Here is a 27,186-nt window from a genome sequence, read left to right as displayed (position 1 = left end):
AAAGCCCAAGACTGCAGCACAGATGAGTCACACCCAGTTCTTCCGAGCCCAGTCTTCATCCTTCCTGTAAATCTACAGAGACTATTTGTTGTTTGTATACATTCTCATACACGTGGCTTTATGCTTTTGTTTGCTAGAGGATTGTTACGTGAAGGTGCTAACTCATCATCTGTACTGGTTTATCAGCCTGAAAGCTTAGTGCTCATGGATCTGATAGAACTGGTTGGGCTGCTAAGGGAAAGATGTCTGAGGTACAACATACTTTTGGGACTAAGATCTTAGAAATTTTGTAATCTTTATTATGGCAATCATAAAGATGAAAAACAATGAGCTATCTCTAAACATCCTGAGCACAGACACCAAGATAAAAATCAATCACAACTGCAGGAAAGTAACAGAATCCTAGAAGACAAGGGGGCTAATGTGTATGCGTCAAACACCGACAGTCAGGTAGCTGTGGAGCCAGCCATGGATTGTTGGTGATAACAGCCATGGATTGTTGGTGATAACAGCCAAGAATTGTTGGTGATAACACACTGAGAAAGAGCAGGATGTGGCTGGAGAAGAGGCCATAAGGAGGTAGGGCAGCATATTTCTGGGACAAACATCCTTGTTCTGGCTCCTGGAGATGAGCACAACACAGCACAGCACAAGTGCAGGGATGAGGCTGAAAAGGGGTCATGGACTGTAAGAGGGGATGGAGACCACCAAAGATCCCCAAAGCCTTCTGACCCATTTCCAGAAAGGTCTAGAGGAATGGACTGCACAGGATTCCTGATGTGCATAGAAAGTGAGAAACTGATCTCCAAGATGGGGGGATTTATCTATAAAAGGCACCCCAACTAAGCCCATGTGTGTGGGTACCCACAGGACACCCCAGCTGGATCAATGCTGGAGGTAAGACTGGTGATCTCTCTTTCCCTCTCCCTTTCTTTCTCCCTCCCCCTCCTTAATTCATTTCTATATTTCTCTCTCCCCTTTCATCCTAACCCTCTGTTCAAAAGCCAGTGCCATGTGTTCATAGAGGAGATCAGGGACTAACTTATACCAATTGCATGTCAAGTATGTAATTTACTAATAGAACTTTGTGAGTTTTTGTGGACCCTCTGACTTTTGTCATTCCTTTTGACCATGAGCATCTACAAATCTTGAGTACTCCCTTCCCATTAAGGGCGGGACACCACACTTAAATCTTGAACCTGTGGAAGTGGAAAAAGGGGAAATAATATTGCATCCAGATAGGCAATAAAATAAAATAATTCAAGAGAATCTCTTTAACAGCAATTTATTATCATTAAAAGTAACAACAAGTAGTTTTAAATTCTTTTGTCTTAAAAATCTAGTATAACACACTGCTACAGTTCTATTAAACTTACGGCAAAATTGTATCCCCAAACCACACCGTTCTGCCTGATCCTCACAGACATCAATGGTGTGGCACACGAACAGCACAGAAATGGATCGCTCTATACAGCGATGATCATTAGGCCTCAAGATGCTACAAATTATTTTTTAAGAGCTATTAAGTATAATTTTTATTTTCCTCTTTGTTAATATTGCTAGAACAATCAAATATTTCACATAGCTTTTGGCGACCCTGTGATCTTTTAGGAACTGTATTTTATCCCCATACATCTTCCTGCTATAGTTTTCCTTTTTTAACTTTCCCCCCTTAGTGACACACCTGATCCATCTCAGGAGACAAAACCACAGTGATGTTTGCAGTCACTCTGCACACAGCATCATGTATTTCCTTTACATTCTGAAGCCAGTGCTCAGCCCTAACCCTTACCTTTCACATTGCTGCCAGAACAACTTGGCAGCACACAGTTCAGGAATTCTACATGCTCATATTTTAATCTGCAGCTTCTTGGGAGTGCTAGACCTTAGGTTAAGCTCAAGCTAAGTACCCAAGATAGCTCACTTATAGCTATTTCAGATTTGTGTAAAGGAGCAGTGGCCAGATGTTGCAGGACAGATGCATCTTCACATTACACAAAAAGGCCCGAACAAGTCATAATACTGTTTATCATTGGCTTGCAGGACCAAAAAAAACATCCACAAGCAAGCACACATATCGGTGAAAAGAATAGTCCTAATTCTGTCAAGCATTTAATGTGTTGAATTTAAAATTACAATGTTACTTAATACTCAAAAGTAAGCAGAAGCCTCTGAGAGAAACCCTTCTGGCTACCAGAAATGTACTGAAGAAAAAGAACACGGGGAAACTTCATATAATCTTTCAGATGTGGTTTGTGTATGATTTCAGATACACAGGATCCCCTTAGATGGGATGGGTATTTCCAGAACTTCACAGTAGCACATGGAATTGGGAAATTTAAAGAAAACCAATCAGTAAGCAGCTTCATGTGCATCTATATCCACGCTGGATTCATAGTCACGGGAAAATTATAATCATTGGATAAAAGTATGGATGAGGTACTATATCAACAAATTCCATGAACAGATGCCAATTACTCTACAATAGCAGTCCACACTCTTCTCTAAGCAGAGCTACAACTTAAACTCCAGGAGAAAAGGGGCTGTTAAATTTACTCAGTCAAAAAAGAATTTTTGAGGTTTGTTTTCAGCTAGATTTCTTGGGAAAAAAACCCCCAAAATCAAAAACTATACTTACAGCAAACTGCGAAATCCTGTCTTACGTAACATCCTAAACTAATATCTTGATTTGTAAATGCACCTAATAGCTTATGAATATTTCACCCTTACTCAATAATACCTTAAAGAGTTTTAACTGAGGTAGCCACTAAACCCTCACCATACATTAGCAATGCTAACACAATGAGAAAAGCTCAACCAAGATGCTCAAGAGAAGTTAGTTATCATTTACTTCCAAAAATGTAATTTTCTCTCTAGCTCTCTTTCTCCAACCCTTGCTTCACTTCCCTTTTCTCTTCCTGCCTATCTCTAACAAACAGCAACAAAGAAAAGTTTAGCTTTCCAGTTCATTTGTAAAATGTCCTTGGATTTTCAAAACTAAATTTTCAAATGAAGAATCAGTGAATTTAGTTTTAAATGAATGTCATTTAGAGCACTGACACTGAAAGACAATCTGCATCCTCAATGACTGACACCTGAGGTTTCAGCTCTATCATCTTCCTGCACAGGCCTAAGTGCTAGAAGCTGTGGAAAGACACCTGCACAGGTGAAACACAGAAGTGGTGAAAAGGTCCCTTTCATTGTAAGTCTCATCCCATATATGTAAACACACAAAGAATCACCTATTAATTCACTGTCTTTCAAGTACTCAGGAAGCTAAATTGCAATTGTCATTCCTGCACCTAAAAAATACAATGATCTGTCATATCCTGGACCTTTCTAGTGGCAATCATTGCTCAAAATGAAAGTATTTTCCACTTGTATAGCTATGACAGCCTATGTTCAAATTCAACATGAAAAAAAAAATCAGCTTTAAGGATACCCAGGAATTTTTGAGAACATTTTCAAGATCTTTTTGTGGTCCCTTATCACAGACTATTTTTCAACGTAATTCAGAACCTCTTCTATCCACATCCAAATCAACCAACCAACCAACCAAGGAAACTCCAACTGAAAATCACCCCAATATCTATGTTGTTTAGTACACATGTATTGCAGAATGTACATTTGGGTAGACATCTACACTGTACACATACAACTACATGTACATGTAGTGTAAACATCCAGCTCCAATTTCTTTTTTTCAACCACTATTTGGAATTTGAGTGTCCTTTCCAAGGGACCAAATGTTTTAATGCATCTACAGAAATGCAAGCTTGCATTTCAGACATATTGCATTGACCCAAAGTAGCACAAAACCTTCGCTTCCAAGATACATACTTACCAAATAAAAAAGTCTGAAGAGAAAAACCATGCTCTCACTTAAAAAAATAGAGCACTAATGAGCATGACGTGCATAATACTGGTTTCTCAATGTAGATCAGATACTGTGTGTATATTCCCAAATATAAAAGTAAAATGGTACAAATTGCATGCAACTGTACATAGTGCAGTTCAAGCAATACCAAGGTATTATCCTTATTTTTCTGAAGCATGTGGACAACAGCAAACAGCAGGGTGATAATTGTAATGTGGTTCCTTGGGTTTCTTCTTCCACAGAGACAAACAAAGCTACTTTTATTTCAAAAAACTCTAGCCCACAACAGGAAGACATCAAACAATTTAGCCATGATAACTGTACTGTGAAGAACTTCTGAATTTTCTTACACACCTAGATTATGCAAACCAGCTTATTGTTTGAAGTCATTTGCTAGAACTCCTTTTTCACAAAGCACAACACACCAAAAGAAGTGTTTCCTGTTTTCATTACACACAGTTGTTCATCAGGTGGAAGTAGATGAAGGTGGTTTATTACAACATTATAAAACTAACCTCATCCTTATGAAGCATAGGTAATGCACAAATTAAAGATTCCAGTTAAGCATCACCACATACTAACCCTTTATGTTTGTATAACATAACCAGCTAAGAAATTGTTACTACTGAAATCATACACAGGCACCTTGCTATATCATACTCACGTTATAGTTTTCTTTTTAAAACATTCCACAACTGACTCTGCTTTTAGGTCACTTTTGTCCGTTTCATCTATTTAGACGCTGTGTTACCACTTCTCTGTACATGATAGAGATATATATCAGCAGAAGAAAAATGACAAAGAAATCATCCAAGAATCCCAGAATTCCAAAGAGAGCTTCAGGAAGAAAATCCAGAGGTGAAGCTAGGTACAGCAAAGCTCCAATCAAGCAGAGGAATATTCTGATGCGAAACATCCAGAAGAGGCCCCCTACAGAAAACATCTCCCTGAAAGCATGCCGCAATAAAGTGGGAAGATCCATAATTCTTTCCATAATCTATAAAGAAAGAACCCAAAAGTTAGTATCAGCAACTCATCCATGCTCAACTGAAGTTTCTACAACTACATTACATCTCAGAACCTGTCAGTTTATAGGAATTAAAACAAAATCCAGGAAGAGTTAATGAGTTTAGTTTTACTGGGTAGAAAGTCAGATTTAGACTATATATGTTTTCAAGAAACAGTCAAACTGTTAATCTATAATGAAAAGCATACACTTAATATACATCACTAGAACATATATTGGCAACTATTATGAAGGAAAAGAAATTACTAATAGAAGAAAACAAATGACTGGGAAAGTGAGAAACAGCAAACAGGTTAATTGGAGTGAAATAATGATCAGAATGGAAGACAAACAAGGATTGCAAGAACAAACTTTGGTATAGGTAAAGCAGAATAGGTTACAGTTTTTCAGAAACACAGTACCCCCTCTCCTGGTGTATAACCAGTGATTCACACAAGTTTCCAAAGGATGGATGAAGCTTCAAAGTAAACTAAAGAACCTTTAAATGAATCAATTTCTGGCTCCTTTCCATTTTGCTATGATTCTGTCAGCTTAGTAAGAGACTGTTCAATAGAAAATATTCAGTTTTTTGTTGTGACAAGCAGGGAGGGGTGAACTTTAAAACTTTTTTATACTGGTTCCCTTCTATGGTACACAGTTTATACATAAAGCCATTAAACTCCATTAAAGTGAGTTATTACCATAGCTGAAAAAGTTTTTGAGAAAGAATTTTTTTGATGTGGTAACGCTGTGTATAAATCAAAGACAATTTATCTAGTCCAATTAGGGCTTCAGTGCAGATTTCTGGCATGACCTCCAGTTTTCTGGCACCCCCCAGGCAGGTTACTGGGGACTAGACACAGCTCACAGAGAAGTCTGATGGAGCCTGAAAGGTACTTTCAATCTCTTCTGGACAAAACCCACACATTTCGTGGTTTAGAAAAACATCCCTCCCTCTTCTGTTTCTTTATACTGTTCATTTTTCTTGCTAATGTCTTCTTGCTATATCCAAATCCCATAACAAATGAAGACAAAGGGGGAGGTTACTAAGTATGTGTGTGTGTGTGCATTTCACCTTGCAAAACAGGACACGCACACAGGAGATGCGCTCACAAGGCTGTCTTTCTAACATTTGTAGAACTTTGACCACCCCTTTTATCTATTTACAGAAAAAAAATCTGGTTTTCTTCACTCAGAGAATAAAGACTGTAATATAAAAGAGGAGGAAAATTGAAAAATCAAGACAGCATATAGCTGTCTGAGAGGAAAGGCACAGATTCAGATTCAGATTCTTCTAATCAGGGTAAAGAGATCAATGAAGTGAATATTCTTCCTTGCAGGTCATGTATTTCATTAAGAATTTTTACTGACTAATTATTGATCCTTTCAAAATAATGACTCATATCTAAAAACCAACCTAACACATGAACAGAAAACTCTAGACTTACTAGATTCTCACAACAAAAACTCAAGTTTTCATACATTCTCATAAATGACAAAATAATATTTTTGAGGTCTTGGGTTTGACCTAACCATATAAACATGAATTTCCTAAAGAAAAAGTTGCCTAGGCCCTAAGCATCAGGAAGAGAAAACCCATATCGCAGGGAAAGGAAAAAAAAAGAAGGGGGGGAAAAAAAAATCACAAAAAAATTGCACTCAAACTCTCCTGACATCACTGACTTCCACCCAAATTTATCCAAGACTTACAGATCTGGGCTGTCCTGAGAATCTTCGATTGTAATCATTAACATCTTGAAACACTTGGGTTGCACCCTGCTGATCTTCACCAAAGAGTGGTAAGAACAGTGTTACCTAGGCAGAGCAGGGAGATTATGTTGCATGTGCAACTGTAAAACACTCATCTTCAGTTAACTACATAGAAAAACCTTTGGTTTACTTGAATAGTTAATAAGAGAATAAATGAAAATTACCAGCATGGATACTGCTATTAAGTTTTAACTAATTAAATGCTTACAGCTCTTCACAGAATATTAAGGAGATTGTTAAAAAAAGCACACAAGAACCTTCCTTTTAAAAGAAGATTATATGTTTTTTTCTAAACACCTAAATGCTTTATGTTTCATAAGTGGGACAGATGATTTGGAGAACAAAGTTAATTTACCAAATTCATCTAATTTTGTTTCCTAAATTGAAAATCAAATCAAGCAATCAATGAGGCCTTTCTTCTTCTATCTTTAGAATTGCCTTGCATGACAACAAACATGCAGCAAAATTCATAGTTTTGCATATGGATCTTCACACCAGGATGAATTAACAGAAAAAGATATTAACCTTCAGCTCTTTTGCAAGCACAGATTATTCTGCTCTGTTCTTGAGTTAACTTTCATGCAAACATAGAGAAATAAGATGTACGTGAATATGACTTTATGCATGTTATCTTTCTGCATAGGAGTTGCTGAAAACTTGAGACTTCTATTTGGAAGCAATGCGCAGATATAAAATGCAGACTAACATAGGAAGCAGGGAAGACATAGCCCTTGTAATTATTACAGTCTTCAAAAGCTTCCTCTATACCTGGCGACTGAATATAAATCTGTGTGGCAGCCACGTTTAGAAATGAGAGCATGAGCAAATGTACATTCAACTCCTGGTACTGCCACAAACCTCCTGTATGACTCATGTTCCTCATGTATACATATTTCTCTTCCCCACTTATAAACCAGGGTGAGAATGAATATATAACCATGCAAGCAGTACCACCCAATATATCTGTTACTCAGAGGAAGGTAAATGAATATATATGTAAGAAATTACACCAAAAAAAATCACTTATTTTCCCCTTTTCCGCTTTCCTCACCTTTATTATTTGTGTCTTTTTCCTCACTGGCTACACTCTAAACCTAGTAATTCTTCAGTCATACCTATTTTTCTTTCCTTCAACTGTGTTCTTACAGTCATTTGTCCTGCTGATACACACAATCAAAGCAGGATATAATGGAGGGGCAAAAGCATGAGTTACATAATTCATCAGAAGTTAATAGCTCTGTAGTTTGTCCACTGTTAAAATAAAGATGTACTTTTGTTAAAACATACACTATCAAACTCAGAGATCCTAAGCCTTAATGAGTTGCAGGAACATTATTTCAAACTGACAATATAAGTAAGTTGCGTAGGAAGTAAGCTAATGCTTGCTCTACAAAGATGAAATTAATAATACATACAAGTTAAAAATAGGGCCAAAATAAGAAATTGACATGGATAGGTGTTTTGGTAGGGAGAGAAGGAAGAGACAGGGTATTTCTCAGGAACCTGTGCTGCTACTGGCAGTCTACAACAACAGCCAAGCCTTTCAGATGCAAGTTCTGGTAAAAGAAGTTAAATAGCATCTTGAACAGAAAACATGAAAGGATCATAGTTAAAATCTCACAATTTTCTGTTTTCATATATTCCTCACAGAAAAAGAGCTGAGTTATCAGTGCAGTTCACTTACGTTTGAGTTGCAGGAACAATCTGAGTTTTTTGAGCCATTTGTCAAAGCAAAACGTTTGGAAAACCTGAATGCCCACCATTCCTGTCTCACATATCCCTCTACATTCTTTTAGTTTCTCAGACTTCTTTATCTGCCAGCCTCACTGTTGCAGCTCACATGTAAGTGCCTTGTGGCAAGGCTATCGTAGACAACCAAACTGACAGGCCCATGATGACTTAAAATATTACCGTCTGTCTGCAGATTGGACAGCGGATGGCACCCAGCCATGAGCCGTATCTCCAGTAGGCAATAATGCAGGAACCTGGTGAAGATAAGTGACACTCATTTAAACTCCTGAGGTGAAAAACACATTGCCTGAAGTAATATGTTGCACACCAAGAGAAATAACAGAAAGTGCATATACGCAGTTAGGTTAAATCCACATTTTCCGATGTAATTTTGTATAAGCATTCACTGAAGATACCAAGAACTAACATGTTCAAATTCGATGCTATTAATGAGAAAAGTCCGGAACAGCTTCAACTGATCAGTAATTTTAAGGCATTATTTCCTGAAAACACTACAAATTTTTACTCCTTAAGTGAAGAAGCAAATAACTAAAATTTTTATCAGTTTAGAATTTAGAAGCCACAAAAATGTCAAGAGATGTAAAATTTATCCTAAAAACTTGGCTTTATCATCAGTGTTTCAACAGATGAAGACAAATATAAAAATGTGAGTACTTTATCTGTTTTCCAAACTTCCTTGTTTTTTCACTTAAACAAGTAGGCATGGTATGCACGACATACTTCATAAAACTAGATGAATGCAGTGAAAGAATCCTACTGGGAACTTGAAGGAGAGGAAGCAAAATGCTACCTAGGGGGTCTATATATAAACATGGCCTCAAAAAAACCCCAAACCAAACACTTTAATCAACTCTGAACTTACTCATAATTCTGCAGGACTTCCAAGAAAAAAATATTCTATGAGATAAAGATTATTTTATTCTTTCTAAAACAGGTTTTTTAAATGGTACATTTCCAAATGTTTCTCAAACTCTTCAGTTTTTTACCAAACTGGAAACAAATTGTACTCTTTGACATTTTAAAATTAACCAGTTTCACTCCTTATGGCATAGAAAACAGTGCAGCACAATCTTAAAGTGACTGTTTATTCATAAATGTAGTTTCTCGACTATTTATAAAAAAATATTTCTTACGCAGACAAAAAGATAAACAGTTAAAAGCAAACAAAGCTTTGAATTAGGATGCCTGTACCAGTGCCAAAAGTTTGTATTTCTATACTAATTTTATCTTTGCACCTAGGAGCTTTGCTTGCTTACCACAGAAGAGATGTCCACAGTTTGTTTCTATAGGAAATGTAGCCTGTTGCAAACACACTGGACAGGACATATCTGTATAGAAGCGATGCCTATCACCAGCAGAAGCATCCTGCTGGAACAACAGGAAAATGTAAAGTGTTAGAGATACTATTCTATGTAAGTCTACTGAGTTCTAAAAAATAATAATAAAATGGAATTCATTTACTATAAGTCAAACTGTCAAATAAAGAACTATGTGAAATGAGAAATATATTTAAATGCAAAAAATCAAACATACTTAAATGCATTGATTCAACAAGTGAGTTTTTGTGACAAGACCGTTATTTTCCCTTCATCTGTTAAATAAGTGTGTGCTTCAAACCAGTTAAAGACCACAGAGAAAGAACCTCCTTGGTCCTTCACATTGAGCCAGGTTAGACATGCTGGAGCATGAATAACAAACTCGGATCTATATTGTTACTTCATTATCCCGAGTAGTTCTGTCCAGAGCCAGGTAACTGAACTGCATTGCTTACCAGCTGCAGCATTTAGTGTTTTCAAGCCCAAACACAGATATCAGCTTGTGTATGTCATTGTCGTGAAACAGTTTTTCTCCCCATTTTACTGTATTTGTCTTCCACATAAATATGCACTGTCATTATTTCAAGAATTATCATGATGAAAGACTGTTCTCAATATTCTCCAAAAGTATGGCCTAGACTCTGCCTGTCCAAACTGGATGCAGTCATAGAATCACTGAATAATCTGAGCTTGAAGGGCCTTTAAAGATCACTAGGTTCCAACTGTCCTGCCATAGGTAGGGACACCTTCCACTAGACCAGGCTGCTCAGAGCCCCATCCAACCCTGCCTTGAACATTTCCAGGGATGGAGCATCCATAAATCCTCTGGGCAGCCTGTTCCAGTGCCTCACCACCCTCACAGTAAAGAATTTCTTCCTTACATCCCATCTCAACCTAGCTTCTTTCAGTTTAGAACCACTGCTCCCTGTCCTGTGACTAAAGGCTTTGCTAAAAAGTTCCTCTCTCACTCTGTTGCCTGGCTCTTGTTGCTGTGCCATTGTTCTGTTACATGCTGTTTATCAATCTAAACATCTAACCCCTGTCCTGTCTCAGCAAACTGTACTCCAGATTTCCTTTCCTTTACCATTAAGTTCTCAGGAACATTACAGGAAGCACCCAGCATAATCTAACATACTCCACCTTGTGGCAAAAAGATCTTTGCAAAAAGAACCAGCCAAATATTTAGTTTTAATTACTTATTGCATCCATCGAAAAAAAGCTACATTATCTCATTACTTGATGAATTTCAAGGATGCCTCTGTACAGTAAGTAAGCTGCCACAACTATCAAGATCAACTTCTTCCAGAACCTCAGAGTTCTGCACGTTACAGTACCCCACATCACAGAGCTGAATAATGCCAACACTTAGCACAGCACCTGATCAGTCTGAAGCTGCTGACGAAGAGCTCGCACTAGCTCTTGATTTTCTGGATGTATGTTCTGATGTTCATTTCTGTGAAAGGAAATACAAGCAATAAAAAAACCCCTGTGATCCAACACTGAAAAATAACTCACTGAAACAAATATGAAAATTGAACAAAGGGCAAAAAATCATTCTTTCCTGCTATAAAGGATTTTAAAGGAAGTACACAAATTTTTAAGGAAACAGGAATTTATTTGGGATCCTAAAGTTACTCTGGACACTTAAAGCTGTACAGCAGCAAGATTTTTCAGACTCCATAACCAATCATTAAACCATGTTAAAACTAGATTTTAATCTGAGAAAAAATTAAGCCATGAACCTACAAAAAATGAAGTTGCTTGAAAGCTTTTTTATTGCAGAAATAGTTTTCATTTTTGTCTCCACTGCTAGTTTCTTATTTGTTGGTCTACCCATAAAGTACTAGTTTTTCACTCACTGCTTAAGTCATAGAGTTGAAACCCCCTAATTACTTCAATTTTATCTGCTACATGACATTTGCATAAGAAAGGGTAGACAAACTTACATTTAGAATATTGAATTTATGTAACTATCAGCAGACTGGATATAAAAAGAAACCACTCTTTTAAAATCACTCTTTTTTAAAAAAAGAAAGACTCTACAGGCAAGCAAACTACAGGTTAGATACACCAAGAAGAATCATTGGGAAGGGACACACTGAAGAAAGAAGGATGGATGTATTAGAAATTTGAAATTCTAAAGCACAATGGGACAGAATTTAAATTAAAAATGTGCTGACAACAATCAGAGGTGTTGAGTTATGATAAATACAAGTCAACAGCCTATTAAAAAATGTGAATTTTTTATGCTTTATTTATTCATATGGATTTCAATGATGATACATTCTGCTCTGGACTCTTGAGGTCTCAGCTGGATTCTGTTCTCCATTTTGGGCTAAATGCTTAGAAACATAAAGAAGTTGGAGGAAGTTCAGAAGATAATAAGAACTACTGCCCACATTTTTTAAACATTAGAGAAAGACTGAAGAAATGTCAGTTCATACAGAAGACTCTTCATGGAGTGAAAAGGGGACAGAATAAGGCTACCATTCTATAAATATGAGCAATTATTTCCCACAGTTACCTAAGGCTTGTGGAAACACATTTCTAACTGCATAGTGTACAAAATCAGCCAAGATTAACTCAGGTTATTTTCATCCATCCTGAACTAAAAGTTAAATCAAAAAACAGGTTGCAATGCTTCCAGGGATATTGAGGCAAGCTGATCCTCTGTCAGGACTGGCTGAACTTTTAGGACATTTCCTGGTTGCAGTTATATCATACAATTTCCTCAATGGCTCTAGGAGCTTCTGCAATATTTTCCTTCATTTAATGTGGGCAATCATAATATTGCATTATTTCTATATTTAACGTTTTGTCTGCTTCGTTCTTTCTTCAGAGAGAAACAGACAAGTGCCATAGTTTTCATGCTAATATTTACATGGCTATCTGTAAAAACCAAATCTATTTAACACTAATGTGGGTGACATATGAAAGTTATATGATGGGAAGGCTATATTAAAACCCTTCTTATGCCCCTTGGTCTCCATGAATCAGATTTTGTGGATGTTGTCTGTCATAAATGTTATATGTATAAAAGTATTTTTCTGTTTAGAACCTAGAAAATTAACATAGTTCACAACTTCATTTTGCCAGAATGTTTCATATATATTGAAATTCAATTTGATTCACACACAAATGGAAGGTGAGAATTTTAAGACTGTTTATTCTGATTTCTCCATAAACAACTAATTGCAAATTTGCTACTGAAAGTGTTCATTTACATGAACCTTTCCCTGGTATCACGTACTCTGCTGAAATCACGAGAGCATTTGTAGAGCTGTAGAGGTACAGCATGTACTGTCACTTATGCATAAGATGGTGAGGTAGCAGAAAACCATGCAATGTTCAGGAAGGGACAGGCAGAGCTCAAGACATATCAAATTCATAACATCTGTCATGCAATTAGTATGAAAAGGAAAATGAAATATATAAAAATCAGCATGGTGCCATGTAATTAAAGGCATTATCAAACACAAGCCAGAAAGAAATAAAGTTAGATGCAAAGGCTTTTTATTGCCCCATTTCTGACTGTTAGCATGCCAAAACTTGAGGAAAAAGGTCCCATGACGTGGAAAGATTCTATTATGTACCACAGAGGGCCCCACCAAACTATTATTATTGGAAGGAGGAAGGCTGCCTACTCTTACAGTGTGCAGTCTCAGACATGGAAAGAGCGGGACAGTACTTAAGGGGACTGGTGCATGACTGTGCAGTGATGGACACTGTTAAGTTCCAAGGAGTAAGATCTCACTTCTGCTGAAAATACTGACTTGATCTTATAATCAAACCATATGATGGATAGAAAAATGAGATTTAAAAGATCTAAACCTGTAGATCCATAAACAAGGAACAGATAAGTCATCTAGGACAAATGAGGAATCCCTTGTAGGAAATTAAAGGGTCAGGCTTCCTTTAATTTGCTGAATACACTGAATTTTCACAACCTCATTTGTAGTATGACAACCTCACCGGTTTAAAAGATCATGGAAAAAATGTGGTTTCATTGTATCAAAATTTTTAACTCAAAAGCATACAAGCTTTACAAAAGTATCATACAGTGCCTGAACTACACATCTGCAACTTGTTACATATGTTAATTACCGCTCATAAGTTTTTCCACCAGAAGCATGAATGAAGCCCTGATGTGATACATTGAGTTCTTTCAACTGAAAACAAGTACAACAACCATATCCCTTAACAGTTCTCTCCATATTCTGCTTCTGCCCCCTAAAATCTACTGCAACACATACTCCTTGCTCCTAGTTGCCCTTTTTATTCAGTTCCTGCAACTATTCATTACTGTAAGCTTTCTTTCCTGTATACTTACCCATGACCTGTTCCTACCCAACTTAGGTATTCCTGTTTTGTTGATACGGAAGCACGAAAGACAAAGAAAATGAACACCGTATAAGGAACACAAAGATCACTGTGCTGTCTAAGGAAACCAGAGAAGAAAAAGAAAACACTCTTTTTCTCCCTCAGTGCTAAATAAATTTAAAGTACTATAATTTTTGTACTGTACAGATTTTCTAGCATACTGAGCAGATTTTGATAGCAACAATACAAAGGAGGTAGATGAAGAGTGCTGCTGAATACAGACAATTCAAAAAAGTACCAGAAGGCAGAGCAGGGAGCTAAGAGGATACTGTTATGACTTTCAGTTGTCAGTCATAGAATCACAGTCATAAAATATGCTGAGTTGGAAGGGTCCCATCAGGATCATTATGTTCAACTCCTGGCCCTCAAGACACATGTGCCTGAGAGTATCGCCAAAACACATCTCCAGTTCTGTCAGGCCAGTGCTGTGACCACTTCCCTTGGGAGCCTGTTCCAATGCTCAACCACCTTCTGGATGAAGAACTTTTTTCTGATATCTAACCTAAATCTCCTCTGACTCAGCTTCACGTGTTTCCTCGAGTCCTGTCACTGGCCACGAATCATACAATGCAGTCCTCCAAAGCCTGGAAGCTTTGTGTTCTCAGTTTGTTTGCCCCTCCAGAAAATAAACCATCAAGGTATGTAAGAGGATTCACAGTCAAACTTTTTACCTACCTCATTACACTGCACAGGTAGTCAATAACTAGCCTTATCTTCCTCCCTAAGACATTCTTCATAATTGATGCATCATCTTCCCGAACTTAATTCTGACTGAACTCCTGCTACTCTTGCCAACTGCTGACCCTTGTTCCACTTACTTTTTTTTTTTTAAATATTTCTTACTTGCCTTTCTAAAGCTCAAAAATAAAATGTTGACTTTCAAACGAAACACTTAAAATTCAAGTCACAACTGCCAAAAATGTCAATATAAGGGGTAGAGAAATCATAACAGAGCAGATGAAAAAGAGGCATTCTTAAAGCAATCTGAGTAACTGAAACAGCTTCAGGAAAAAAAACGTAAGGTGAAGTGAATGCACTTCTTAAGATTCCTTTGTGATCTCCTGGTCCTGAACAGCAGCACCACCTTGCAGTCCAACCAAGTTTTTCTACCTGTAGTTTATTTTGTAGCTTGCTCTCAAGTAACTCAACCCCGGCAGTATACTCATGTGGACATATACTCTTCAGTAAGTTCCATGATGCCAACGTGTCACTAAAATTGAGTTCTCTTGGTTTTGACAACTGTTCTGTGTTCAGATGTTTACGGACATCCATAAAATAAAATAAAAGGACCCAATCTGAAGCTCAGACTCATTTTCCCAAAACCCATAGGCTAGGGTTAGGATGCAAAGAAAAACTCTGAAATGAAAATAAGCTCTGATGACTTGATCATGAATTCTGAACATAACATTTTCCTGTATGGAATGAATATTGAAGTCCACTGTTTTACAGCATACTAATTAAAAAAAACCAAACAAACAGTCAACTTATTTGGATTTGGGGATTTTTTTGGTTAGTTGGGTTTTTTTTTGTTTTGTTTTGTTTTGTTTTTTGTTGGAAAGAGACTGCAGCTAGAACATACATTGGAAGAATATTTCCAATTTTAATTTTGGAGTTGTTGACAAATCTGTACTTTTTAACCAAATGTGACACAGCAGCCATACAGACTGTGAATTTAACCATTTTCAGGAATGATGAACACTATTCAGCTTAATTATCTGAAGATAAGGAAGAATTAAACTCCACTTTTGATTCTAGCTGTGCCAAACAATTAGTTAAACACAGTAAGCAATCTAACAGTCACTTCCTTCCTGCAACAAAATCACAATTTTTATCTACCAATGCAAAAAATTGTCAAGAAAGTTACGATTTTTATAAATGCAGGTATGTTGACTAATTCCTGTCAACACATTCTCACCTTAAAAGCGTATATACCAGAGCAGCAATGAAAGTGAAACTGAGCACAACTGCCACCAGTACCTGGTCACTTACTCCTTCTATAACTGAATCATTATCTAGCTTCAAACTCTGAACTTCTGCTTGGTGACTGGCCATCACAGCTCTAAAATATAAAAAGAAATATATACATATACATATATTAAAACATATGTGCACAGACATTTTAAACATAGTTACAAACAATATGTGTACTCATCTATTCATATATACAACAAATTCCTGAAGCAACAGAACAGTCATTGTTGGGGGAAAAAAGTGGTATAAAAAGAAGCAATGTATCCATTTTTACCAAACACTGAGCTTGCTGTAGAGGTCTTGTGCAGTAGTAAACAAACATAAAATAACTGTGTTATGATTTATGGATTTAAAAAAAAAGGTTAGTCAGATAGTTTATCTGGAAATCTTTATAAGTTAAATTGCATAGGAATAGGTCATTACTGAACTGGCCATATTCTAAGGAGTGTTCACGGAAAAAAATTTTAATGACTCTGCATTACCAAGAATTTTAGCTGTTACACACCACGTTATTCCTGCCAGGCTAAGCCAACACAGAAACTTAACTTTCACCACTTACGTGAATAAAGAAACAAGGACATTTTGGTTTTAGTGTTAAATGCTCATTTGGATACACAGGAACCACCCAGTGCATTTTAAACTTCATTTGTGTTTTCTGTGCATTACCAACCTTTAGCTGCAAACATGGGAAAAACTTAAAAGAAAAACAGTATTATCAGGCTTCCTTAGGTAGACTCACTTGTTTAATATTTGTTTCATATTTTTAGCCACCAGAATGACTAAGGCTAACATTTATTAACCTACAGCACTAACCTACAGTTGGAGACATGCAAAATAAAACAGTTTCCAACACACTGCTGAATCATTCCTGTTGCAATCAGGAAGTGAAATGAACTATGGCTGTGAATATTACGAAATCAGAAGGGCGAAGCTAACTCTGTCAAATGACATGGAAAGTCACACTGAAGCTGTGTCTATATACAATTGAAGTATTTCTCATATGATGCTCACATAAAATCCCAGTGTTGGTTTCTGAAGGCAGGTAGGACTGGTATCATTTTCTCTGTTTCCTAGTCCAGCTTGCAAGTTTCATCAGTGTTTCTCTACACTTCATAGCTCACGTGTCATTTTGAATTTAAACCTCGCTGTCTAGCAAACATCACCAAACACCCTCTGGCCCTGAATTAAGTGCAAAACTGAAATGGAGTACAAATCATCAGGATTTTAGTGGATACCTGCAATGACTACCCTGGCAAGACCTCAGCATGCCAGTCTATTGCTAGTAAGAAAGCGTCATCTTTTCCCTAAGAGAGCTACTCTCACCCTCCAGATTTTTTCTAGTATAAGCAGTGGAGCTTTTTTCAAGCTTCCTTACATTTGTGGGAGCTGCCTTCTGTAGCAGCAACACAAGAGGACCTGATACATTCTAAGAGTATTGTTAAAAAGTGTAAGTGGTATAATTAAGTACCATGAGAGCAGAGCAAACTCATGGAGAACAAGAGGAGATTCCATTAATTCTTGTAATATTTTTGGGCTTTCACTGTGAAAACCAAAATGGAATAGTGAAGCATATATGAAGTGAAACAACAAACTAAGTTATCCTAAGTGTGCCAATCTGAACTGAGACTATTATTTCTGTAACTATAGCCAATTTTTTGCTAATTACAGCTTTCAACAAGCAACTATGTCATAGTATTTGGAAAGCTTCTTTCAAAGGTGGAATACCAGTGACTCATAAACAGGCATGTTTAAAGTAGGTCAATGCTTACACACGTTTCATATACACTAATGAACAAAAGACCAGGTCTTTGTGGAAAGGTGTTACATAAGAACATGGGCCTACACAAGGAGTTACAGCATTTCTCTGCATAGCTAGTTACACAATTACATTCCTACAGTTAAAGCCATGAGGTTAACATGTGGAATTTTTCTGAGCAGCAGTTCCCTGGTGCTGAGGCTCTGGACTGGCAGGTGTGCTGTGATGCCTCCCTAGCTCAACATTACCTGCGTGTATACTTTATTTCTTTGCATATCCAGTCCTGAAGAAGCTTCCCTTTCTTTCACTGCATCATTCTAAGACAGCCACTTTCCACAACTGTGCATGCTGGTGTCTTCAATTCCTAAGTTTTTCCTCCTTAAGTATCAGTCCACTAATTTTTACTCTGTCCCACAGTTTTTTCTGGGTTGACCACTCAGAACAAAACCAGAAGTAAATGCCAGGGAACTGGTATGTGATAATTCCTTCATTGTTCCACATCAGCTCTGTTAGAATATACCAAAATGCCAATAACAACTACATCCCATTAAGTATTACACAGGGTTTTGGCTTGTTGGCTTTTTTTTTTAGAAATACCTATTGTGCCAGAGGCATACAGATGATTTAACTGTACCTTTGGAATGCAAGTGTTTCTTACACTAACATTCGAACTTCCTCTGTCACTGCTTGCTTGATGCACTTTGAAAACAACACATGAATTACCAATATCACAGCAATTTAAATCAGTTCCCCTGAACAGCTTTCAAGACATCCACCCCAACTCTTCCCTCTCTGTATGTTCCTTGCAACAACACTCAAAATTCTTATCTGCCTACCATTAATAGCACTTACTGCATTCATTACTTGCCTTCATTTCTGCTCACCCACTTTTCCTGAAATACCAAACTAAGGTGCCAAAGTTAGCATCAAAACATGAAAACTAAATACACAGATCCTCACCTCTCTTCCTCCTTGCACCTAATGCCAGTTACTGGTATCTACTGGTATCTTCATTTTGGAACATATATGACTTTCCCAAGAACCTTTTTGACACAAGCATAGTACCCAAGAGAAATTGTTGCACAGTCTTTCTCTCTGCATAAAACACCCAGAAACACCTTGTTTTCACTTACGTATCAATACTGCAAAGATTATATAGCGGGGGAGTGGAATCTCTGCCTCCGTCTCACTCCCAGCTGCTGCTATTGCTGAATTCTAGACAAGACAAACTATCCATGCTTAATGCTCGTGTTGTTCATATTTTAATTTACTCGCTGCTTCTGGACTGCCAGCAAGTGCTGTGTACATTTTTCTCATTACTTCCAGCACTTTTTCTGAATAAGATCATTGCACAGGAGAGCTGACAAGACTTGTGTAGACTAGGTACTACAAAACAGAAAGGTTTCACTTCAAAAGAAGCAATACATACTTTCTCTGAATTCAAGCCTCAGTAGAGACAGTAACAATCTCCTCCTCCTCCCCCTCTTATCTCTGAGATAGCATGTTAAAAAAAGCAGTGTCTACAAGGAAAAAGCTAAAATACATTAATAGAAAAAATGTCTGACTGAAGGATGAAGGAATTATTTTCTGATTTCAAGGCTGTCTTGAATGTTTTCAAACAAAATACCTAGAACTGGAAGCTTGCAGTTCATATTTCTTCAAGTGCAACCATAACAGCCAAGGAGTCATCTACAGTGGTTTGAATGTATGATAGGCTAGATAACAGTACTAAAATAGCTTCTAAGAGATCTCACCTCACAGTGCATGTGTTTAGCAAGTGTTGCTCTTTCAGTTGGTACGACTAAGAAGCAAGCTATAGGAGATTTAGCTCTTAAATAATGTAATGAAGACAGTCTTCAGAGACAACCAGCCTTGATAAAGACCAAGTGTGTGTCAGAGAAGACTTCCAGAATCAGATTTTATCACATATATCTAATCACTCCTAAAATAGTCACTGTAAATAATTTGATGCAATTCAAGAGCAAGTTAGTGTGGTTCATACTAAATTCCATCCATTGACCCATTACATTTGTCTGATTATGAAAAAATAAATGACAGTATTTCATCAACCTTTTCCTCATATAATCATTTTCAGATCTGGGTTCTACACCACAGGATTTTCAGACATTAAATTATTTTAAAGTTTTTCTTTCTTTTCTGTAGATTTATGTTACTTTGTTTCATTTTATAATTGCAAAGAAGGTTTGAATTTTTTATTGCTCTGTTTCTATTTTTTAATACAAGAAATTATTTCCTGTCTACACTAGCTCTTAGAAAAGTGCCAAATGTATAAAACTACTTCAGGAAAAAAAGGCAGTAATTGAAAATAGATTAAATTCTGATGAATTATTTCTGGTTATACTTGAGACTTTTTCTCTTTTTAGCCATTTCACAAGGATAGCTTTCTTAAATGCAAGCATAACTCCACCCTGTGTTCCAATGAGGGGATGAAAACCAAGCCACATCTAACAATACTCACATCAAAACTGGAATTTATACAATTAACTTCAGAATGTTAAAAATATCAATTGCAAAGTCTAAAAAACTGACAAAAATGCTGGGCCTTTTTCCTACATTAAAAACAACAACAACAAAGCCCAAATCTTAAATTCCAGTTTTATTTCATCTCATGTTCAGACTACTGGCACTTGCTTCAAGTAAAACAATACAGAAAGAGGAAAAAGACAAGGAGTTACTCCTCCATTCCATTTGGGCTACCTAAGTTACAGCTTGACATTGCATCCCAGTAGACTAGGATCAGGTTTATCTCCACGAGGATTCTTGATAGCTAGAGAGTGTAAACAACCTCAGACTAAATGGTCCACAAAAGGTTTGGCAATAGGAAGGAATGCAATCTACTGTCAGTAAAATAATACCGTTTTATTGGTAAATCTGTCAGCGATTAACCATCTGAACAGAAAATTACCTTGTTTATTATCAGTTTTCCTCAGAGTGATCACTGACAGAAAGCAACACTAATTGTTTTTACATTTCAAATAAATACAGACCTTTAAAAGTTACATTTTTCCCTCTGTGGAAATTTGTATGAACAATGTATGCAGATTTAAGCAAAAAAAGGAGACCTATAATGAGCAATACTGGAAGTACCATGAGTTTTATTCTTGGAAATTCATACGGATCACATTGAAATGTGAGAGAATGAAGACATACAGTAGTGTGGATGCACTATCTCTTAATTTTTCAGATCTGAAAAGTATTATTAAGACTTTCAATGTTAGACATAAAGCACAGCTACAACAATACCCTATGCCGTGACTCATAAAGACATTAAAAACAATCCAGTCTTTACCACGATACGTTAAACAGCTGTCAGCTATCCAAAGTCAGAATTTTCTCCAAAGTTTTCTGAAGTATTTGAACTTTTCTGAGTTTATCAGGGAAGTACCATATGATAACATACTCTCAAAACCAGATATTTTTAGGACCCACTACCAAAGGAATGTACAAGCATAGTGAAAAAGTAGTAAGAGGCTCTCTTGATGTCTGAGAAGTAAACAAGGAGGTAACACACAAGCAGTACTGCTGTGAGATACAAGTTATTAACCTTAAGGTATTGGCTCTGTGAATGTGGTACAAATTTGCTTAACATCTGAAAGATAATTTGGATAACAATGTGTCCTTTATGGGATGGGCTGGGAGTGAACAGGATGAGAAAAATTGAGTTTTGGTTTTCATTTATTTCAGTTTCATTTTGAGTGTTTTCCTCTTGATGCAGTACTGGCAGCCACCAACATCTCTTGAAAAAAATTATAAAGTTAAGATAGTGATGGTGGGCCAGTGTGCAAGCCAGAACGTGTAACTCCTTTTGCCAGTTGCCTTTTATTAGCAAAAGCATTACCCCTGCTCTTTAAAAAAGCTGGATAAGCTAATTCATCTCCAAACAGTCAAATACCACAGGTCTCACTTTCTTAAAGACAAAAAGGCTTTAACTCCTTAAAATTTTCTTCCATGGTAAGAGAAACAAACAAGAAAAATTGGCTTCATTTGTATTAAAAAGTTTCTAATAAGATTAGCCTGTTTTAGATAACATAAACCAACTTTTAGGAATTTAAGCATACTAAAACAGAGTATATTTATTCTATAATCCAGCTCCTGAACATATATGAGCTCATATTGAAATATTGAGGGCATAAATTTAGCATATTTCATTTAAGAGAAAAACAGGCAAAAATTCCCAAAATAAAGACGAATTCATATATGTAGGGCAAAAATTGAGACCTGCCTTGTCAGAAGCTATCTAATTACTTCCTGCTTCAGGGTAGTAGCAGGTCATGGCCCCTCTCCATGGTTGACAATGGGACTTTGTGAATGGATTTAACTCAGCAAATTGGATCCTACAGTTATTTATGCTCTCTTTCTTTAAGAGTTCAAAGATATGCCCAGACTGCATTCAGAAACAGTTAACAACAGCAGGCATGAACTACACATGATGAACAGTGAAAGTGTTGAATACTCTATGAGTTTACTAGCCTAAATCCTAAATCAGCTAAATCCTGAGGTAATACATTGTATCCAGGTTCCTTAGCGTACTGAAACTGGACTTTGAAAAAGTGGTATAGGCAAATACAACATTATAAAAGAGAAATAATGGAAATGATTGATGGTGTACTTAGAAAAATTGTTTCTGAGGAAACAGGATTTATTAGCTTGTCATTTTTGTGAGCATAGTCTTACTTGAATAAAGCAACACACAACAATCTCTAGTACTAAGTATCTCCCTATATTTTAAAAATTAGTAGGAGAAAATCCCGAGGGCACATTTACTAATGGAAACTAAAAAAAAAAAATTGAATATAGCAACATATAAATTGGTAAGACATATTCTGTGAGAACGTTGTTAAAACTGACTGGGATTATCCTACTAGAATTTCATGCAGTCTGTTAATGCATCATTACTATGAGCTTGCATCAACTTTGCATTTACAAATCAGTTCAGCTGGTACAAGAAATACAGCCAAACTCAGCTGTATAATATTCAGTTATATGCTCACATGAATCACCTTTGCTTTCAGGACTGTGCTGACTACATTCGAGTGTATGTGTGCTCTTTGCAAGAGAGAATGGAAAAGGCCTGAAGAGTCTTGCCAAAAGAGAGAAGAGGGCAATTTCAGTAGGCAAACAATGACTTTGTTGAGTATACCTTATGAACAGACCAACTGAGGCACTTGCCTGATAAAGCAGGTTTCTGCAAGCTCTGAGGTCAGCAGACTCTGAGACACATTTTTCCCTAAGGAGAAAAAAAAAAAAAAAAGAAGAAAAAGGAAAGTAGATATTGTACTTTTGCTGATGCAATAATGTTTTGCAAGTTAAAAGTAATGCAGATGCAAGCTCCAGATGCAAGACTGTGAGGAAAAATAATCCAAGATTAATATACCATTCTACTGGGAAAACAAAATGTCTCCAATAATTTTTCTCCTGAGCCCGAAACCGTGCAGATGGCTTGAAGCAAAATGACAAATTCAATGGCCTGTTTAGCATTACTCTTCTGAATATCTGGCTGGGTGATGTATGACCTGTGTAAAACAATTCCCAACAAAGTCTTCCATCACTTCATAAGGCTAAAACAAACTGAAAGGTATAGAGTTCTAAACAAACTAGAGGGTGGAACTGAATTCACATGCAGATAGGAGCATGAGGAAGAGCTGGGCAATGCCTTCAGCTTGGATACCTGACATTCCTGGTCAGACAGGAAGAAAAAGAAATATTGTCACTTCATTATAATAATGTTTACTAGAATATGGTAATACTTCGGCTAAGCATGAAGAGGCTTCAGATCACTTTTAGGAAAAGTGCCCAAGAATTCCTTATTGTAGAAAGCACTACTTCCATATACAACCTCGTATCTAAAATAGATAGCAAGGCAAAAAAAACATTACTGTGTTTGAGTCAACAAAATACAAGCTACACCTCGTGGCAACAAGCAAAGCAGAGTGGGAAATGAGACACAGAGGAAGATATGGCAGAAAACCTTAAAAAATGCAATATACCTGTGAAATCATTGTTTGTCAAAAGTACCAAGCATAATGCTTAAAGCACACTTTAAAACTTGGAATGGAAAGTTGGTAGTTGTGCAGCTTCCTATGATTTCAAACTCATTCTCAAACTGAAAATTACCTTTAAATGAAGACAGATTTGATTTATAACTTATACAGCAGGTTATACAAAGAGATCAGTGCGAAAGTACTTTCCTGGGAAAACTTGAAAATTTTCATAGCTTCTACAATACTCTTTAATTCAAAAGACGCTGACATAAAGGGAGCACTCAGATTTTGTCCATGCTACTAATTTATTAAATGGAAGAACTCTGAGAAAATGGGGAAAAAGTGACAGTTTCTGCATCTGCGACCCTTCCTGTTTATTCAACCCTCCACTGTTACCCTGTGCCTGCTGCTCCATGTTATTACATGTCAGACCTGTTGTTAACTGACACGGAACTGCAGAACTTATCATGGTGCCACACACTCTCACTGCAAACTTCAAATAGGCCAAAATCCAACACACTACTGAGAAAGAGTTACTCAAACTCCTCAGGTGACCCATTTGCAGCATGACGGAGAGTTCCTCTGGCTGGGGCACAGTAAGGATGTGGGAGCACTCTGGCCACAGACAGACTCCTTGTCTTTGAGATTAAAAATTAACTGAATCACCTGAAGAATCACACAGAACCAATTAGGCTGGAAAAGACCACTGAGATCATCAAAAGACCAGTCTAAGACTGAACACCACCTAGTCAACCACACCATGACACCAAGTTTCATGTCCAGTCTTTTCTTAAATGCCCCTTGGGACCGTGATTCCACCAACTCCCTGGGCAGCCCATTCCAATGTCTAATCACCCTTCTTCCTAGCTACCACTTGTAGCTAGTGCTAAGCAAGTAACTTATAGAATCATAGAATGTTGAGAGATTGGGAAGGACCTTAAAGAACATCCAGTCCCAATATCCCCATGCCACGGACAGGGACACCTCTCACTAGACCAGGTTGCTCAAGGTGATGCCATGATGATTTTTTGCCTTTTCTTTTATACCTGTTATACCTTTTTACAGCTTCTGTATTAGTGCTTTTTGCCTGCATTCTTAGACTTGTTTGTTCAGCTAGGAGACTAAACATTTTAGAAGTTTCATAGTTACAGATCAGTGTGCTCCAGACCCCAAGGTCTTCTCCAGAACACATTCTGTAAACTAAGATAGAACCATCATGGGGAAGGTTCCTTGGGGAGGGGGGCTCATTCAAGCCTCTCACTGGGGAATTTTTGATAGATATGCTAATTAGTAAGACCTGTAATGTTATACGTGATCTTTTGGTGGGGGCACTGTGGTGTGCATTGTGGTGCATTCGACCTGGAGGTGTGCACCTAAAGATCCTTAAAATAAATACCAAGGTAAAATCCCTTTTTCCCTTCTGTGTTTGAGTCTTGATTTTAAGACCAGGAAAAAGCATCAAAGGCTTATCCAAAATGGTTTAAAATAGTGCCAGGGTTAGGGCATTCACAACCTCCTTGGACAACTTGTTCCAACTTGACAGCAAAGAATTCCTTCCTCCTATCTAGCCTAAATTGCCCTTCTTTAAGTTTGAACCCATTACTCCTTGTCACTACAGTTCCTAACGAAGAGTCTCTGTCTGGCTTCCCTGCAGACCCCCTTCAGATACTGGTAGGTTGCCTGTTCATTAAATTTACTACAGTAGAGCTTTGTTGAAAAGAAGTTAACGTCGTTGTCTTCTTCCAAGACAGAGAAAAACGTCGTCAGGGCTGCTCAGTACACAAGCCAAGCCACACTAGATACTGAAATTGTCAAATGTCTGTAGGTGCAGGGTCATTTCCTGCTCCAAAAGGAGGAAAGCTTTGTAGGGGCTGCTCCTTTCACTAACAGGAAAACGTCTGTGGGGAAAACGTCTTTTTCTGCTACGAAAAGAGAAAAAACCTTGTAGGGGCCACTCCATCCAGAAACCAAGCCACACTGCACACCAACATTGATAACGCCTGTGGTGCACTTTCCTCACAAACCCACGATCCCAGCCCTGCTGGACACTCTCCCAACCAGCTCCTCCGCGCCGAGACACACACACACACACACACACACACACACACACACACACACACACACACACACACAGAGCCGGGGGAAGGGCTGGCAGACCCTCCTCCCCGCATCCCTCGGGGGCCCGGCGACGTACGAGGTGCCTCGGCGGGCCTGCGACGGAGGGCTTCGCGTCTCCCTCGCCCTCCCCAGCCCCCCCGGCCGGCTGTGAGGGGCGGACAGCCCAGTCCGGTCCGGCCCCGCCCGTCCCCCCGCGGTACCTGAGCCGCCGCTCGCCGCCGGCCCCGCGGCCCCGCCCCGTTCCCCCGACGGCGCCGGGTCGCGCCGCGTCCCCCGCCCCGCCCCGAGGCCGCCGAGCGCAGGCGCGCGCGGCCGGACTCCGTCAGGGCGCGGTGACGTGTCGGCGCCACCGCCCGGCCCGGGACGGGGCGGGGCGGGACCGGCGGTACCGACCCGGCCGCGGCCCCGCAGCCCCGCCATGTTCAACGTGGAGAGCCTGGAGCGCGCCGAGCTCGGCGAGAGCCTGCTCACCTGGGTGAGTGCTCGCTGCCCGCCCGCACCGAGCTGTGCCGCACCGCAGGGCCGCGGCGCTGGGCGCCTCCCTCCCCGCTGCGCCTCCGCTCCGGCGATAGAGGCCCCGCGGCCCGCACCGCGCCCGGGTCGGGGTCGGCGGAGCTCGAGCGGCCCGGCCCTGCCTTGTTTACGTCTTATATTGGCGCTCCGGGGGTGCCCGGGCAGGGCCGTGCTCTGCCTCAACGCTGCCCCTGCAGCAGGGAAACAAAGGGCCGGGGGGCCGGCGCGGGAGCGCCCCCAGGTGCGCCCGGGCTGGGCGGGCGAGCTGCAGGCCGTGGCTCTGATCCTTTTCCTGCTATGCCGTCGGTCTGTCAGTGCCCCGCTGTTCGCCCCCGCCCGCTGCTCTGACCAGCAAGGCCGCCTTTTTGATCAGAAACTTGCGTTTCCGCCTGTTTGTTTTTTGTCTGTTTCTAAGCAGTGCTTGTGTCTCGAGAGAAGAACTCCCCGATGAGGTCGAGGATATTACAGTATCAACCTAAGAGGTGATATTTTTATCCCTGAGGGTGTTCAAGGCCTGGCTGGATGGGGCTCTGAGCAACCTGGTCTAGCTGAAGGTGTCCCTGCTCATGGCAGAGGGGTTGGAACCAGATGATCTTCAAGGTTCTTTTCCAGTCCAAACCATTCTATGATCTTATAATAGCAATTGATTTATACCACTTTAATGTTTGCAGTTTCTTCCAAAAATGTCTTTAGGTTATGCTGTCACTCAAAGAGCTGCCAAAATG

The 27,186-nt window shown here is 38.7% G+C and overlaps 2 protein-coding genes across 5 annotated transcripts in view; one reads left to right on the top strand and one right to left on the bottom strand.

The window, feature by feature from the left end:
- Positions 1-1,359: 1,359 nt before the first annotated feature.
- Positions 1,360-26,171, bottom strand: RNF170 (ring finger protein 170). 3 transcript variants are annotated; one of them, XM_082302011.1, is made up of 8 exons: positions 26,149-26,171; positions 23,019-23,076; positions 16,017-16,160; positions 11,099-11,174; positions 9,662-9,770; positions 8,565-8,638; positions 6,594-6,698; positions 1,360-4,874 (listed from the first exon to the last, which is right to left on the bottom strand). In XM_082302011.1, exons 3-8 carry the CDS (start codon positions 16,151-16,153, stop codon positions 4,605-4,607), a joined length of 771 nt encoding a protein of 256 aa, XP_082158137.1. In that variant the 5' UTR covers positions 16,154-16,160; positions 23,019-23,076; positions 26,149-26,171; the 3' UTR covers positions 1,360-4,604. The 3 variants fall into 3 exon arrangements, with proteins under 3 accessions (XP_082158137.1, XP_082158138.1, XP_082158139.1); XM_082302012.1 differs by lacking the exon at positions 26,149-26,171 and having other exon boundaries at positions 16,079-16,160; positions 23,019-23,038; XM_082302013.1 differs by lacking the exons at positions 11,099-11,174; positions 23,019-23,076; positions 26,149-26,171 and having other exon boundaries at positions 16,017-16,154.
- Positions 26,172-26,293: 122 nt separating this feature from the next.
- The window catches only part of HOOK3 (hook microtubule tethering protein 3), an 87,375-nt gene continuing 86,482 nt past the window's right edge, over positions 26,294-27,186 (top strand). For both annotated transcript variants that reach the window (XM_082301642.1, XM_082301643.1), the window contains exon 1: positions 26,294-26,423. In XM_082301642.1, coding sequence (XP_082157768.1) covers positions 26,367-26,423 — 57 coding nt within the window. In that variant the 5' untranslated portion in view covers positions 26,294-26,366. The remainder of the gene's footprint in view (positions 26,424-27,186) is intronic.

This window comes from Coloeus monedula (assembly GCF_965178545.1).
Source record: "Coloeus monedula genome assembly, chromosome: Z".
NCBI classification, from domain to species: Eukaryota; Metazoa; Chordata; class Aves; order Passeriformes; family Corvidae; genus Coloeus; species Coloeus monedula.
Note: the sequence above shows the minus strand (reverse complement) of the source record. Positions and strands in the feature narration are given on the sequence as shown.

Bases quoted from the DNA above. Each gene is read 5' to 3' on its own strand.
- RNF170 (XM_082302011.1), bottom strand. From the start codon at position 16,153: ATGGCCAGTCACCAAGCAGAAGTTCAGAGTTTGAAGCTAGATAATGAT. The intron at 11,175-16,016 runs GTGAGAATGTGT...TTCCTTTCACAG, and splicing joins CTGGTATATACGCTTTTAAG to AAATGAACATCAGAACATAC. The intron at 9,771-11,098 runs GTGCTGTGCTAA...TTGTTCCAGCAG, and splicing joins AGCAGCTTCAGACTGATCAG to GATGCTTCTGCTGGTGATAG.